Source organism: Salvia splendens, chromosome 4, assembly GCF_004379255.2.
Source record: "Salvia splendens isolate huo1 chromosome 4, SspV2, whole genome shotgun sequence".
NCBI lineage: Eukaryota > Viridiplantae > Streptophyta > Magnoliopsida > Lamiales > Lamiaceae > Salvia > Salvia splendens.
The window spans coordinates 6,174,262-6,188,273 of NC_056035.1; the positions used below are offsets into that span (position 1 = coordinate 6,174,262).

Genomic DNA, 14,012 nt, shown 5'->3' on the forward strand with positions numbered 1-14,012 from the left:
CTTTCATATTTTCCTCGATCAGCCCGCTTAGCTCCTTCTCGGATCTATAATCCGTGTTCTGAAACATTGGAGTGTCCGCTGGTTTACAGTCTACCATTCCTGTTTCTGCGAGGATATCAAACACATGAATAATAAGACACCCTGTTTTGATCTCTTCACCTCAATGCCTAAAAAGTATTTTAAGGCACCAAGGTCTTTCATCTCGAATTCTTTGAATAAATTCTTCTTCAACTGACTTATCTCATCTTCGTCATCACTGGTAATAATCATGTCATCAACATAAATAATAAGACAAGTAATCTTACTATTTCTCTTCTTGAGGAATAAGGTGTGGTCCGAGTTGCTTTGTTGGTATTCATACTTCTTCATCACTTCAGTAAATCTTCCAAACCAAGCTCTCGGAGATTGCTTCAAACCATACAAGGTCTTCTTGAGTTTGCAAACATCCCCATTCAAAAAATCTCCTTTGAAGCCTAGGGGAGATTCCATGTAGACAGGCTTGGTCAATTCACCGTGTAGGAATGCATTTGTTACATCAAATTGATGAAGAGACCATTCTCGGATAGCTGCAATTGAAAATAGCACCCTCACTGTGTTGATTTTGGCTACCGGTGAAAAGGTTTCAGCATAATCCACGCCGTAAGTTTGGGCGTACCTTTTTGCTATCAGCCTGGCCTTGTATCGATCAATAGACCCATCTGGTCTCCTCTTGATAGTGAACACCCATCTACACTCCACAGTTGCTGCTCCTTTGGGTAATTTGCTGATCTCCCAAGTTTTATTTTTCAACAGTGCATCCATCTCCACAAGAATTGCATCCCTCCAATGCTTTTTCTATCAAGCCCTTCTGCTGTATAGAGAATTTCTTCCTCCTCATAGAGGGCAGCCTCAAAGGCCCTCTCTATCTTGGTTAAGTTTGCCTATGCAAAATTTGCAACAGCATACTGACTCCTTCTTCCTATCTTCTCCGGGGTGTATCTTTTTGGTAGAATTGCCTGAGTGCTCCGTGGGGGAAGTATATACCTCCTGGTGCTCTCGTCTAGAGCAGTCTCTGCATCAACCGGATTAGGAAGAGTATTTTCTTGAGGAGGATCAGAAGTTACCTCATGTGCCTCGGATACCGGTTGAGGAGGATCATCGGGCTGTGGTGGTTGAGAGGACTCTGTGGTAGAGACATGCTCAGTGGTCGTGCTAGCCTTTTCTGTTGAGTTCTCGTTGGAGAGATTTGACCGAGGCACAAACCAACTTAGGTAGAATAATGTTTTATCTGACTTACTCTCCCCCTGACTACTAAAGTTGGTGTGGTAAAAGAATTTTGTTTCCAAAAAATTGCAGTTCATTGTGGTTACTACTTTTCGTGTGCTTGGGTCATAGCATCTATACCCTTTTTTATTAATCCCATAACCTACAAAGACGCATTTGGTGGCACAAGGTGATAATATGGTTCTCTCTTGTTTTGGGATATGGACATACACTGTACATCCAAAAACTTTGGGCTGAAGGTTCAAATGTTCGGGAATTTTGGTGAGCTTGATCAAAATATCAAGAGGTGTTTTTTTGTTCAGAAATTTTTTGGGGAGTCGGTTTATAAGGAAAATCGAGGTGGCAACAGCTTCGGGCCAGAAAGATTTGGGGACTTTGGGCTCAATCATCAAGGCTCGGGTGATCTCAAGGATGGTTCGGTTTTTTCTCTCGGCTACCCCATTTTGTTCGGGTGTATATGGGCAGGAAGTTTGATGGATAAGGCCTTTTTCGGTAAAAAAAAAGTCAGTCATTTTTTGGTTAACAAATTCCCTCCCATTGTCAGATCGAAGGGTTTTTATAGTGGTCTGGAATTGGGTTTGAACAAGTTTAAAGAAAAGAATGAATTTATCAAGTACCTCAGATTTGTGCTTTAGAAAATATATCCATGTCATCCTAGTGCAATCCTCTACAAATATCACAAAGCATATATCCAAAACCATTCCCACCAACAACGAGTGCAGGACCCCAAACATCAGCATGAACAAGGGTAAAAATGGAATTCATACGAGTATTCGTAGGATTAAACGATTGTCTGTGGCTTTTGGCCAAAACACAAGTCTCACAAGCAAAATCTTTCGGAATAGAGAGTTTAGGAAAAAGTAAACTAAAATAACCAGGGGAGGGGTGTCCCAGTTGTTGGTGCCAAAGCCAAATCTCCCTTTTCGTGGACCCGTGAGCCAGCATCACACTTCCTTGTTGAGCTATCTCGTCCACATAGTAGAGTCATTGGCTCTCAGTGCCACGCCCAAGTATCCTCCTCGTCCGAATATCATGCAAAATACAAAAGTCGGGATGCATCAGTAAGGTACAATTTAACTCCTTCGTCACATGACTTATAAACATTAATCTATGGGACAATGTAGGAACATAAAGGCAATTTGAAAGTCTCAAAGTCGGGGATATTTCAATAGTGCCCTCCCCGGCTACAGTGATCAATTCCCCACTAGCAATCTGTATATATGTCTTAGTAATATTACTAAAACTAATAAAATCATCCTTATTTGGGGTCATGGTGTCGGTGGCCCCACAATAAAAAATCCATCCATTTTTTCCCCATCAATTCCATTTTTCACAATATATGCAGCGGAAATTCTGTCTAAGGGCTCAAACTGATTTTTAAGGTCAATAGGACTAATTTGGGCAATTCTAGAGATATCAGGGGGTTTTTCACAATAATTCATAAATTGGGGGTCATCATGCAAGTCATCATTGGGGGGGGGGGGTCTTTCAACAAAACATGGGGTGTTTTATATAATTCTCGAAAATACTGGGGGTCATTTTGATAAATATAACAAAAGCTAGGGTTAGGGTTGTGAATCCCCAACCCTTTACTTCCATTTGCGCTTCCTCTTTCGTTCCAATTCGTCCTCTCAGCAAAATTGTCGGCTCTGCCGCTGCCGCCGCCTCCGCTGGAGGCTTCCGGCCCTCCTTTCTTCTGCTTCTCTCGTCCATACTGTAACTCCCGAATTTCGGGATTTGGTTTTCCGGTCTCATTTCCGACGGTGAACCCGACTGCCATCTTGGCCCTCGTCGTCTGCCTCTCCTCCCACCAATCGGGGTATCCTACCAGTTGGAAGCATGTCTCCCGCGTGTGCTTTTGCATTTCGCAGTGGGAGCACCACAATTTCAATATGTCAGCCGATTTGCTTCCCAGGCGGTGGGCGATGGTTGTCGGTCGTGGGTTTCCGCTCCGATGGGGTTGCCTCTGTCCTTGCGCTGCGAGTCCGTGACCAATTCTCCTAGATGTGGAATCAGTACCGCCGTGGCTGCCTTCGGTGGTGGCATTGGAGGAACTTGGCGGTCTGATTCTGCGTTGAGCTGCCTCCTTCTTCACCCAGCTGTAGGCGGTTTCTATTTGGGGTGGTGACACTTCCTTAAGAATGTCACGACAGACACCTTCATACTCTCCGTTCAGTCCCGCGAGGAACCGAAGTACTCGTTTGGTGTTGGAGTACGCTCGGAATTGGCTTACCCCTTTGTCACAGCAGTCGATCGGCTACTTCTGACACCAATCGATGTTGATCCACATTCCATGGATCTTCCGATAATATGTCTCCAGATCCATATCTCCATATCTAATCGTGTTTGTCTTGTCCTCCAGGTCGTACACGAGATAAAGGTCCGCCTCACTCTCATATGTGACAGCTAGACTCTCCCAGAGTGACTGGGATGTTTGGTGATGGGCGAAATCCGCGATGATGTTTGTTTCGATGTTATCCACGATCCAGGAGAATACGATGAGATCAGTCTCCTCCCAATCTTCGTACTGCTCGCTTCCTGGCAGTGGCAGGGCTGGTTTTCCAGTTATGTGAGAGTAGCCTCCCCTACTCCCGATCGCGACTTTCATCAGACGCGACCATAGTGGGTAATTTCCTCCGTTGAGTTTGAGCGCAACAGTTACATTCTTGCTTGCTAGTATCTTGCTGCTTGATGATACTATGGTTGGTTTTTCGTTGGCCATTTGGGACTGGTTTAGGATTTCGTTTTCTCACTTGTTTCTTATTTTCTAGTCGGGATTGGTATGGGGCAGTGATGATATTTTTCTGAGCCCTAATTCATAACCTACTCTGAAGCCATGATAAAAGTAGGTTTTGAGGGAATTGATTTCATTATTGGTTGTTGAATTACACTGATTTACACGCCTCATATAGGCCTCAATATTCCCCATATATGGTAAGTCACTAATGCTATACCTAATTACAAGGTATAAAAAGATATCAATCAATTACTAATTATTCTTCCAATCTTGATTGTGCAGGATCTTCCCTCCATTGTGTAGGATCTTTCCTTCCAACAACCATTAACCAAGAACAAAACACCAACACACCCAGAAAAACAAAAGCAAAATAAGGGAAATTAAAACAAAACACAAAAGCAACAAAAGAACACACCTCATAAACCTCAAGAAGCACCACATTACCTCGACACGTCATACAAAAGAAGATAATTACTGACTGTTTGAAATCAATGGCGGATCCAGGGGGCACGAGGGAGCGACCGCCCCTCCCCGGCGACCCACTAAGATGGGTATGGACGTGAATTTTCTATTGTCGCCCCCTCCGATAGCTTCCGACGCCACCTCTCCCCCTCCATTAACATCCGAACAGTTTTATTTCGCTCCCTATATTTTAGAATCTTGTATCCACCAACCACTGTTTGATATCATCCTCTGTCATGAACACCTAATTTTCTTTTATTTTTAAGGTGCGCCAACCTCTAATGCTTTTAGGGCAACGAATGCATGAAAAATAGTTAGAAATAGTTATCTCGCATTGATTGCTATTCAGTTACATTGTATGATACTAATTAATAATCTTGCACGTATTGCATGCGCATTAATTATGATTATTAATTTCTGGATATTCTATGAAAACAGACATGAGAATTTAGACGTACCCAGCTGCTTAATAAGAACATCTTTTTTTTCAACTAGTTGAATTGTATTTACGGTGATTGATTTATAATCATTATTAATTAAATTATAACCGATAGTAAATATCAGATTTAATAGATGTTAAATAAAAAGCAATACTTATAGATTTAAATTAATAATAACTGCCGTCGGCGGCATGGTGCACGACTTTCGCATTATTTATTTGCTTATATTGTAAAAACTAATTCATGTATATTCAATTTCTGTACATGGGGACACCGGACACATAAAGTTCCTATTCCCTCTAGAAAATATCAACTCGTGAATTATCGACCTCAAATTAACAAATAAGAGGGCGACAACAGTATATAGAATCACACCATCTGTTGTTTTCATACGACATTTGCACGTTTTTGTTCTGAAATATGTTCTTTCTCCTCCAATTATTAATCTACCATCCAAATAAAATTAAAAAAATAACTAAAACGTCCATCATCTTGCTGTCTCATTTTCCTCCATAGATTTTTTGTTTTGCAAATTGTCCAAGCAAATTTAACTTCTTTCTCCCCAGTCCAATAGCTACCAATCAATATCATGGTCCACCATTTTCTTCTTTTTTTCTACTATTAAACTCATTAACGGTACAATACAATTATAAAAGAAACTTGAGAAAACTTTATATGGCATATATAATAAAACTCACAAAAAAAATCTACATATACAATTAACTAGAAAAAAAATGGGAGTAGTTAAAGATCTCCAAATCTCGATTATTTTCAGTGCTGTATTGCTCTACTCATGTATACAGATTTGTAGCAGCCATGTTTGCAACCCTTTTCTCCACAAACACAACTCTTCCCTTTCCGGTGTGGTAAACGCTATGGCGAATTCAGCGGAGACGAAGAGGTGGATGGTGAAGATAAGGAGACAAATCCACAGGAATCCAGAGCTTGCTTTTGAAGAATTTGAGACTAGCTCTCTCATCAGAGATGAGCTGGACCGAATGGGGGTTCGGTATCAGTGGCCGGTGGCTCGTACAGGTGTCGTCGCTGCCATAGGTTCGGGTTCTCCACCGTTTGTGGCGCTTAGAGCTGACATTGATGCTCTGCCAATTCAGGTATGACTTGATCAAGTGGTCCTAGGTAGTTTAATTAGTTTGAATTATGGAGGAGTATAAGACAAACAAGCCCTTCATTATACAAAATGCAGCCACTTTATGTAGATTTTGTTGATTAGACAGTTGGTTTGGTATCCATGACCCATTTACTTTGATTAATTCAGTATAGGATGAATTCATAGAAATAATTCAAGCTAATTCATTTTTTTTTACTTTGATCAATTGTTTAGTTTCGAACATGACTATTTTATCCTTCAAATAATCAATAATATTTCATATCACTCCAAATAAACACCCTAAATGGTATAGCTGTACCTTACAGACACTTGAATAGTACTAGATGTGTATGTGGTATAGAATCAACAGCTGAAGATCTTATCCACTCTAAATTTCTCAAAATATCCCCTATAAAATAGAATAAAGAATAAAATAAGAGATATAAAGTATTACTTTTTGTCAAAAATATAAAGGAATACCACTCTAACGAGGCGGAACTGAGGGAGTAGTAATTATTTCAACTTCTAGTGGTATGTGCTAATTATTTGCATTCTCATTATATATATGTCACATACGAACGTTACCAATCATCATTAATTTTGCATCGATTCTCATAACCAAAGAGAATCTAGAATCTGTAATTTGCTAAATATGGTGGTTTAATTACAAGGATAAAAAAAATTTAGTGATAGAGTTAATTAAAAGGTGTAGCAACAAGCATGTAGGAATTGTAATGCTATAGATACGCGACTCAATCTTGTTATCACAACGAGATCGATTCCGGAACGAGAAGAACGAATACTTGATATGAAAATGAATAAGCAAGAACAATTCTTGGAGAGTCAATGGAAATCTTGTGTTTTATTTGTGTGGAAGATTACAAAACTCATGGATGAAAAATCCTTTTTCTTTTTTCACAGCTCGGCTCTATTTAACTAACACTTATCTAACAACTAGTTCAAACCTAACGGCTTTCATTTAAAGCTAACTAACTAGTCGCATCCGACGACGTGCATCAGTTAATAACAACTGTCAACTCCGAACTCGTTTAAGTTCGGCCAACACCGAGCACCAACACCGAACTCGTTTAAGTTCGGCCAACACCGAGCACTGAGCACCGAGCTCAACACCGAACATTGAGCTCGGTTAATCCCTGAGCACGACTACAAACTCGACCAATCACCGAGCATGATTGCAGTTCGTCAGATCACTGAACAGCACATCGGTCCCTAATCGCCGAACAGTATATCGGTAACCGAACTGAACTGATTGTGCAGTTTTGCCCCAATCCTCATAACAAATCTCCACCTTGGGACATAACTGGACAATCCATAGATTTCATCCATCTTCCACAATCACTCCAGCTGAATCAGATTCACCAAATCCATGCAATACTTCAACTTAAGTCCGGGCAACACCTTTGTTAGCATATCAGCTGCATTGTGCTCAGTAGCTACCTTTTCAATCTTCACTGAGCCCATTTCAACTTCATCCCTCACAAAATGAAGCTTAACATCCACATGCTTGCTCCTCTCATGGAATGTCTGATGTTTTGACAAACATATGGCACTATTTGAATCACATAATACAGTCACAGCTCCTTGATCAACTCCAAAATCCGAGCAGATTCCTTTCAGCCACATGCTCTCCTTTACGGCCTCAGCCATGGAAATATATTCTGCCTCAGTTGTTGAGAGTGCCACCACAGATTGCAAACTCGACTTCCAACTTACAGCAGCTCCATACATGCAGAAAACATAGCCGGATTGGGACTTCCTTGTGTCAATGTTAGTAGCAAAATCAGAATCACAATATCCCAATAGAGGCTGTGCATCAAAATTCTTACTTCCATCAAACAGTATGCCATAATCCTGAGTACCATTCAGATACCTTAGTATCCATTTTAAAGCATGCCAATGCTCCATACCTGGATCTGCCATGTATCTGCTCACAACACTTATGGCTTGGCTGATGTCTGGCCTTGTACACACCATGGTGTACATGATGCTTCCCACTATGTTTGCATATGGGATTTTATCCATCTCTCTTCTCTGACTATCATCTTTAGGGCACTGATTTACACTGAGCTTAAACTGCTGGCTCAGGGGCACACTCACTGGTTTGCTTTTATCCATCTGAAATTTCTTGATCACATTCCTGATGTAATCTTTCTGAGTTAGCCATATCCTTTTCTTGTCTCTATCCCTTATGATCTCCATTCCAAGGATCTTCTTTGCATCTCCAAGATCCTTCATATCAAATTCAGATTTCAGATCACCTTTCACTAACTCCACCTCTTCCTTATGCTCTGCAGAGATCAGCATATCATCTACATACAATAGTAGATATGCCACAGCAACTCCACCTCTTCTCTTGATGAAGACACAATGATCATACAAAGACTTCTCAAAACCGATCTTATGCATGAACTGATTGAACCTGAGATACCACTGTCTTGAACTTTGTTTTAGACCATACAAGCTTCTTTTCAGCAAACACACCTTTCCTTCATTTCCTGGTTGGACAAAACCAGGAGGCTGCTCCATGTAAATTTTCTCTTCGAGCTCTCCATGAAGAAAGGCTGTTTTGACATCGAGTTGCTGCAATTCCCAATTTCTCTGAGCAACAATGGCAAGTAGAATCCTGATGGAGCTATGCTTTACCACAGGGGAGAATATTTCATTATAATCTACTCCCTCCTTTTGTGTAAAGCCTTTGGCCACCAACCTGGCTTTAAATCTGATTTGATTGTTGTTGAAGGCCTCAATTTTCTTCTTAAAAATCCATTTACAACCAACTGTTTTCTGATCAGTTGGCCTCAACACCAAAATCCATGTGTGATTTTTGTACAAGCTATCAATCTCCTCCTGCATGGCTAATAGCCACTGATCCTTCTCCGGACTCCTTATTGCTTCCTTGTAATTTGAAGGCTCATGATAGTCCATCTCCTCAGCTATGGCCAGTGCATAGTGCATCATATCAAAATCCTGAAATCTGGAAGGGAGCTTGATCCTTCTTCTGGTTCTGTCTCTTGCAACCAGTCTCTGTGGAGTCTTGATGTTACTTTCATGTTCAGAGGATCCACCAACACTGGTTTCTTGTGAATTTCTCACAGTATCTGGTGGACTTCTTACAGCATCAGATGAGGATTCCCTCTGACCCTCCACCTCAAACTCAACAGTCTGAACTTGCTTCATGAAGAAAGGCATTTCAGATTCCCTGAAAATAACATCCCTACTGATGACAACCTTCTTATTCCCTTCCTCACAGCACCATAATCTGTAACCTTTAACTCCAACCTGATAGCCTATCATCACACATCTGAGAGCCCTTGGTTCCAGCTTTCCTTGTTTGATGTGAGCATATGCTCTACACCCAAATGGTCTTAATTTTGAATAGTCTCCATAAGATCCATACCATCTACTATCCGGAGTCTGATTTTCAATGGCAGCAGAGGGGCATTTGTTGATTAAAACAACAGCTGTGGAGGCTGCTTCTGCCCAAAATGGTTTTGACATTCCAGATGCTATCAACATGCATCTTACCCTTTCAAGAATGGTTCTATTTATTCTCTCGGCGACCCCATTTTGTTGTGGGTTGTGAGGCACCGTTCTATGCCTTTTAATTCCTTTTCTCTTGCAAAACTCATCAAACTCATGGGACAAAAATTCCAGCCCATTGTCAGTTCTTAGGCATCTCAAAGGCTTCCCCTTTTCTAGCTCAACTGCAGTACACCACTCCTGAAATTTCTTGAAGGTCTCTGACTTTTCTTTCATGATCATTATCCAAACCTTTCTTGAAAAATCATCAACAAATGATAAGAAATACCTGCCTCCTCCAATGCTATTTACTGGTGCAGGGCCCCATATGTCACTGTGAACATATTGGAGAGGTTGTGTTGAGTTATGTTTGCCCACTCCATATGGCAGCTTATTGTTTTTGCCAAGAATGCATTCTTCACACGATCCAATGGCTCTTTGTATCTCTGAATCAGCCATCTGAATAATGCCTTGCTTTACCAGCTGCATCAGCCCAGTGTCCCCCACATGGCCCAGCCTAGCATGCCAATTGATGGTCTTTTGTGTGTTGTTAGCTGTTCCAGCAACTGCCTCAGCTTTCAGATAATAGAGCACATTGTTTCTGACAGCCTTCATGATCATTTGGCCATCCTTTTTGACAAGCATCTCTCCACCAAAGAGAGTCAATTCGTAGCCATTCTTCTCAAGAAGACCCAAGGATATAAGATTCCTTTTAATGGATGGGATGTATCTCACATCAGTGAGAGTTCTGAAAATTCCATTGTCCATCCTCAAACATATGCTCCCAACACCCCTTACATCACACACATGGTCATCTCCCAGCAACACTGAGCCTTCAGATTCCTTTAAATCTTGGAACCAGTCGAGATTGGAGGACATATGGAAACTGCAGCCTGAGTCCATGATCCATAGCCTTGATAATGGGCTATCCTCCACCACATTGAGAGCTCTTGCCTCTTCAATTTCCTCAGTGATAGCTGCTGTGCCATCTCCTTTGTGATTTTCAGATTGCTTTTTCTTCCAAGCAAAACAATTTTGCTTGATGTGTCCTGGTTTCTTACACCAGAAGCAGCTTCTAGATTCCTTTTGATCTCCTTCCTTAGATGATCTTGGCTTCCACTTGTCAGATGGGGGTTTCTTGAATTTGAATTGTTTCTTTGAAGTTGCCTTCACATTGAGGCTTTCAGCAGCTTGATCGATTGGCTTGCTGACACATTTCTGCATTGCCTTCAGCTTTAATGCAGAAAATACCTCCTCCAAAGTCACTTTCGAATCCCTTCCAAGAAGTATTGAGTCTTTGAATTGCTCAAAACTCTGAGGCAGAGCATTCAATAACATCAAAGCTTTATCCTCATCTTTCATGGGATCATCCACACCCTCAAGATCATCTATATACTTTCGAAAATCTTCCAGCTGATCCGCCAGATTCTTGGAGTCAGAAAATCTAAAGTTGAACAATCTTTGCTTGAGATGCAACCTATTGGAGATTGACTTCTCCATATATATTTTCTCCAATTTCTCCCACACTCCCGCGGCATCATCCTCTTTCTGAACCTCCCTCAAGACTCTATCGCTGAGGCACAAGACAATCGAGCTATACGCCTTGTATTCCAGTTCTTGACATTTCGCCGCATCCATCCCTTGAATCTCTTTCTTGTCCGTCTTGGATTTCACATAATCCCAGACGCCTTGCTGCATCAGAACAGCTCTCATCTTCAATCTCCACAGGCCGAAATCATTTTCGCCGGTGAATTTCTCAACGTCGAACTTTGCGGTAGACATTGTTGAATTCGTCGTCCTTCTTCGATTCCCACAGACGGCGCCAATTTGTAATGCTATAGATACGCGACTCAATCTTGTTATCACAACGAGATCGATTCCGGAACGAGAAGAACGAATACTTGATATGAAAATGAATAAGCAAGAACAATTCTTGGAGAGTCAATGGAAATCTTGTGTTTTATTTGTGTGGAAGATTACAAAACTCATGGATGAAAAATCCTTTTTCTTTTTTCACAGCTCGGCTCTATTTAACTAACACTTATCTAACAACTAGTTCAAACCTAACGGCTTTCATTTAAAGCTAACTAACTAGTCGCATCCGACGACGTGCATCAGTTAATAACAACTGTCAACTCCGAACTCGTTTAAGTTCGGCCAACACCGAGCACCAACACCGAACTCGTTTAAGTTCGGCCAACACCGAGCACTGAGCACCGAGCTCAACACCGAACATTGAGCTCGGTTAATCCCTGAGCACGACTACAAACTCGACCAATCACCGAGCATGATTGCAGTTCGTCAGATCACTGAACAGCACATCGGTCCCTAATCGCCGAACAGTATATCGGTAACCGAACTGAACTGATTGTGCAGTTTTGCCCCAATCCTCATAACAGGAATTGAGAGAATGGGAGCACAAGAGCCAAGTGAAGGGCAAGATGCACGCATGCGGCCATGACGCCCACACCGCAATGCTTCTGGGCGCCGCATCGATTCTGCAGCAGCTCCGCGCCTACTTAACCGTAAGAACTCATACACACAAATGAAAACACTCTGTCAACTGATGGGAATTAATTTTGATGGCGCAGGGAACGGTGGTGCTGATATTCCAACCGGCGGAGGAGAGCGGCGAGGGCGCGAGGGAGATGGTGAGAGAGGGCGTGGTCGACAACGTCACCGCTATTTTGGGGCTGCACACCGTGCATGGATATTCGCGCGGCGTCGTCGCTTCCCGCCCGGGGAAGTTTCTGGCCGGCTGCGGGAGCTTCAAGGCCGTGATCGGCGGCCATGGAGATGCAGCCGATCACATCTTGGCTGCTTCTGCTTCGATTATAAGCTTGCAGAATATTGTGTCTAGAGAGACTGACCCTTTGGACTCTCAGGTACTACTTTCTACAAACTTCATCAATTACAATTTCCTTCTCTTTGTTTTTTTTGTTTGAATGCGATTTCTTTTTTTCTTGAGGTGGTTTCTGTGACTATGGTGCATGCGGGAGATGCAACGAATGTAGTCACGATTGCGGGAACGTTCAGAGCATTCGGCAGAAATAGCATGTATGCAATTAGGAAAAGAATTGAAGAGGTAATTATTTTTAAAAAAGTACTACTTGTTTAAAGTTAATAGTCATTTAAATTGTAAAATTTGGTTAAAGCTATGTCAATTCTATCAAGTTTGAAATTAAAAATATTAAATTATTATTTTTTCTTTTTTCTATTCTACTTTAGTGAAACAATGACGTTTTGAACATCATCAAAATGTGACATTTTTGTATAAAAATTCAGACTTTGTGATTTAACAATTCGATTTTAAACTTAATGAAACTCATCAGAATTTGACCATTTTTATAATTTAAATAACTAATAACTTAAAATATAAAAAGAAAAGAAAAGTGGGACGCTTTTCGAGTGGTTTATTTTTGTATAGGTTATAAAAGGTCAAGCTGCGGTGCAGCGGTGCTTGGCGGAGGTGGAATTCGAGGGAGAAGAGCATCCGACGCTTCCGCCGACCATAAACACCGAGAAAATATACGAACATGTGAAGCAAGTTTCATGGAATGTTGTTGGGGAAGACAACACGATTTTGGCTCCAACGTTTATGGGAAGTGAAGATTTTGCAGTATACTTGGAGAAAATAGAAGGATCATTCTTGCTGTTGGGAGTTGGAAACGAAAAGGCAGGATCTGTTTACCCACCTCACAGCCCTTACTTCACAGTTGATGAGGATGTTCTTCCCATTGGAGCCTCAATCCATGCTCTTTTTGCAATTTCTTATCTGCTCAATCTAACTACCCCTTGCCAATTACTCCTTATTTGATACTACCATTATTGTCATTTGCAACAATATGCTTCAATTATTTCAGTTATGCATGCTTCATCAAATAATTAATACTGCTAACAACTCCATATATATGTGGCTTATCTCTTCACATGAATGAAATCAAGTGATGCTAAAAGCACTACATATAACTAGTGATTCGATTTTGCACATTTATAAAATACATAGAGGAGTTATTGGTGTTTGTATATACAAACTTTGTGTGCATTTCGATTTTGCAAACTAATTACTGTATTTTTTTGAGCAAATACACGAACATAAATAAACATTGTTTATGTTTTCCAACAACCAAATGATCAACGGTCATAGTTTTTTTTATTAGGGGGTAATAAAGCCTATATAGGTACACGATTCAGATTCTTTCTTAAACAATTTTATGTGCGATCCCACTATTAATATCTCTATTCTAATAATATTATAAAAAGATCAAAAATATTTATAGTGAGATCATTATGAAATTTACAATTTCACTAATTATTAATTTTTTTTAAAATTTATAATTAACCCTAAAATCATTAATTGACTTGAAAATACTAGTAGTACAAATAATAACCTGATTAAAATGTAAAGAAAAATTAGAAAATTGATAGTGTGATACGGCAATCGGATAGTAAAATGGAAGGT

At 40.8% G+C, this 14,012-nt stretch overlaps 1 protein-coding gene across 1 annotated transcript; it reads left to right on the forward strand.

The window, feature by feature from the left end:
* The first annotated feature begins 11,676 nt into the window (after positions 1-11,676).
* Positions 11,677-13,524, forward strand: LOC121798171 (IAA-amino acid hydrolase ILR1-like 7). The gene is made up of 4 exons (XM_042197038.1): positions 11,677-12,075; positions 12,142-12,435; positions 12,519-12,635; positions 12,978-13,524. The coding sequence occupies exons 1-4, from the start codon at positions 11,992-11,994 to the stop codon at positions 13,365-13,367; spliced, it is 885 nt and encodes a 294-aa protein (XP_042052972.1). The 5' UTR covers positions 11,677-11,991; the 3' UTR covers positions 13,368-13,524.
* Positions 13,525-14,012: the final 488 nt, after the last annotated feature.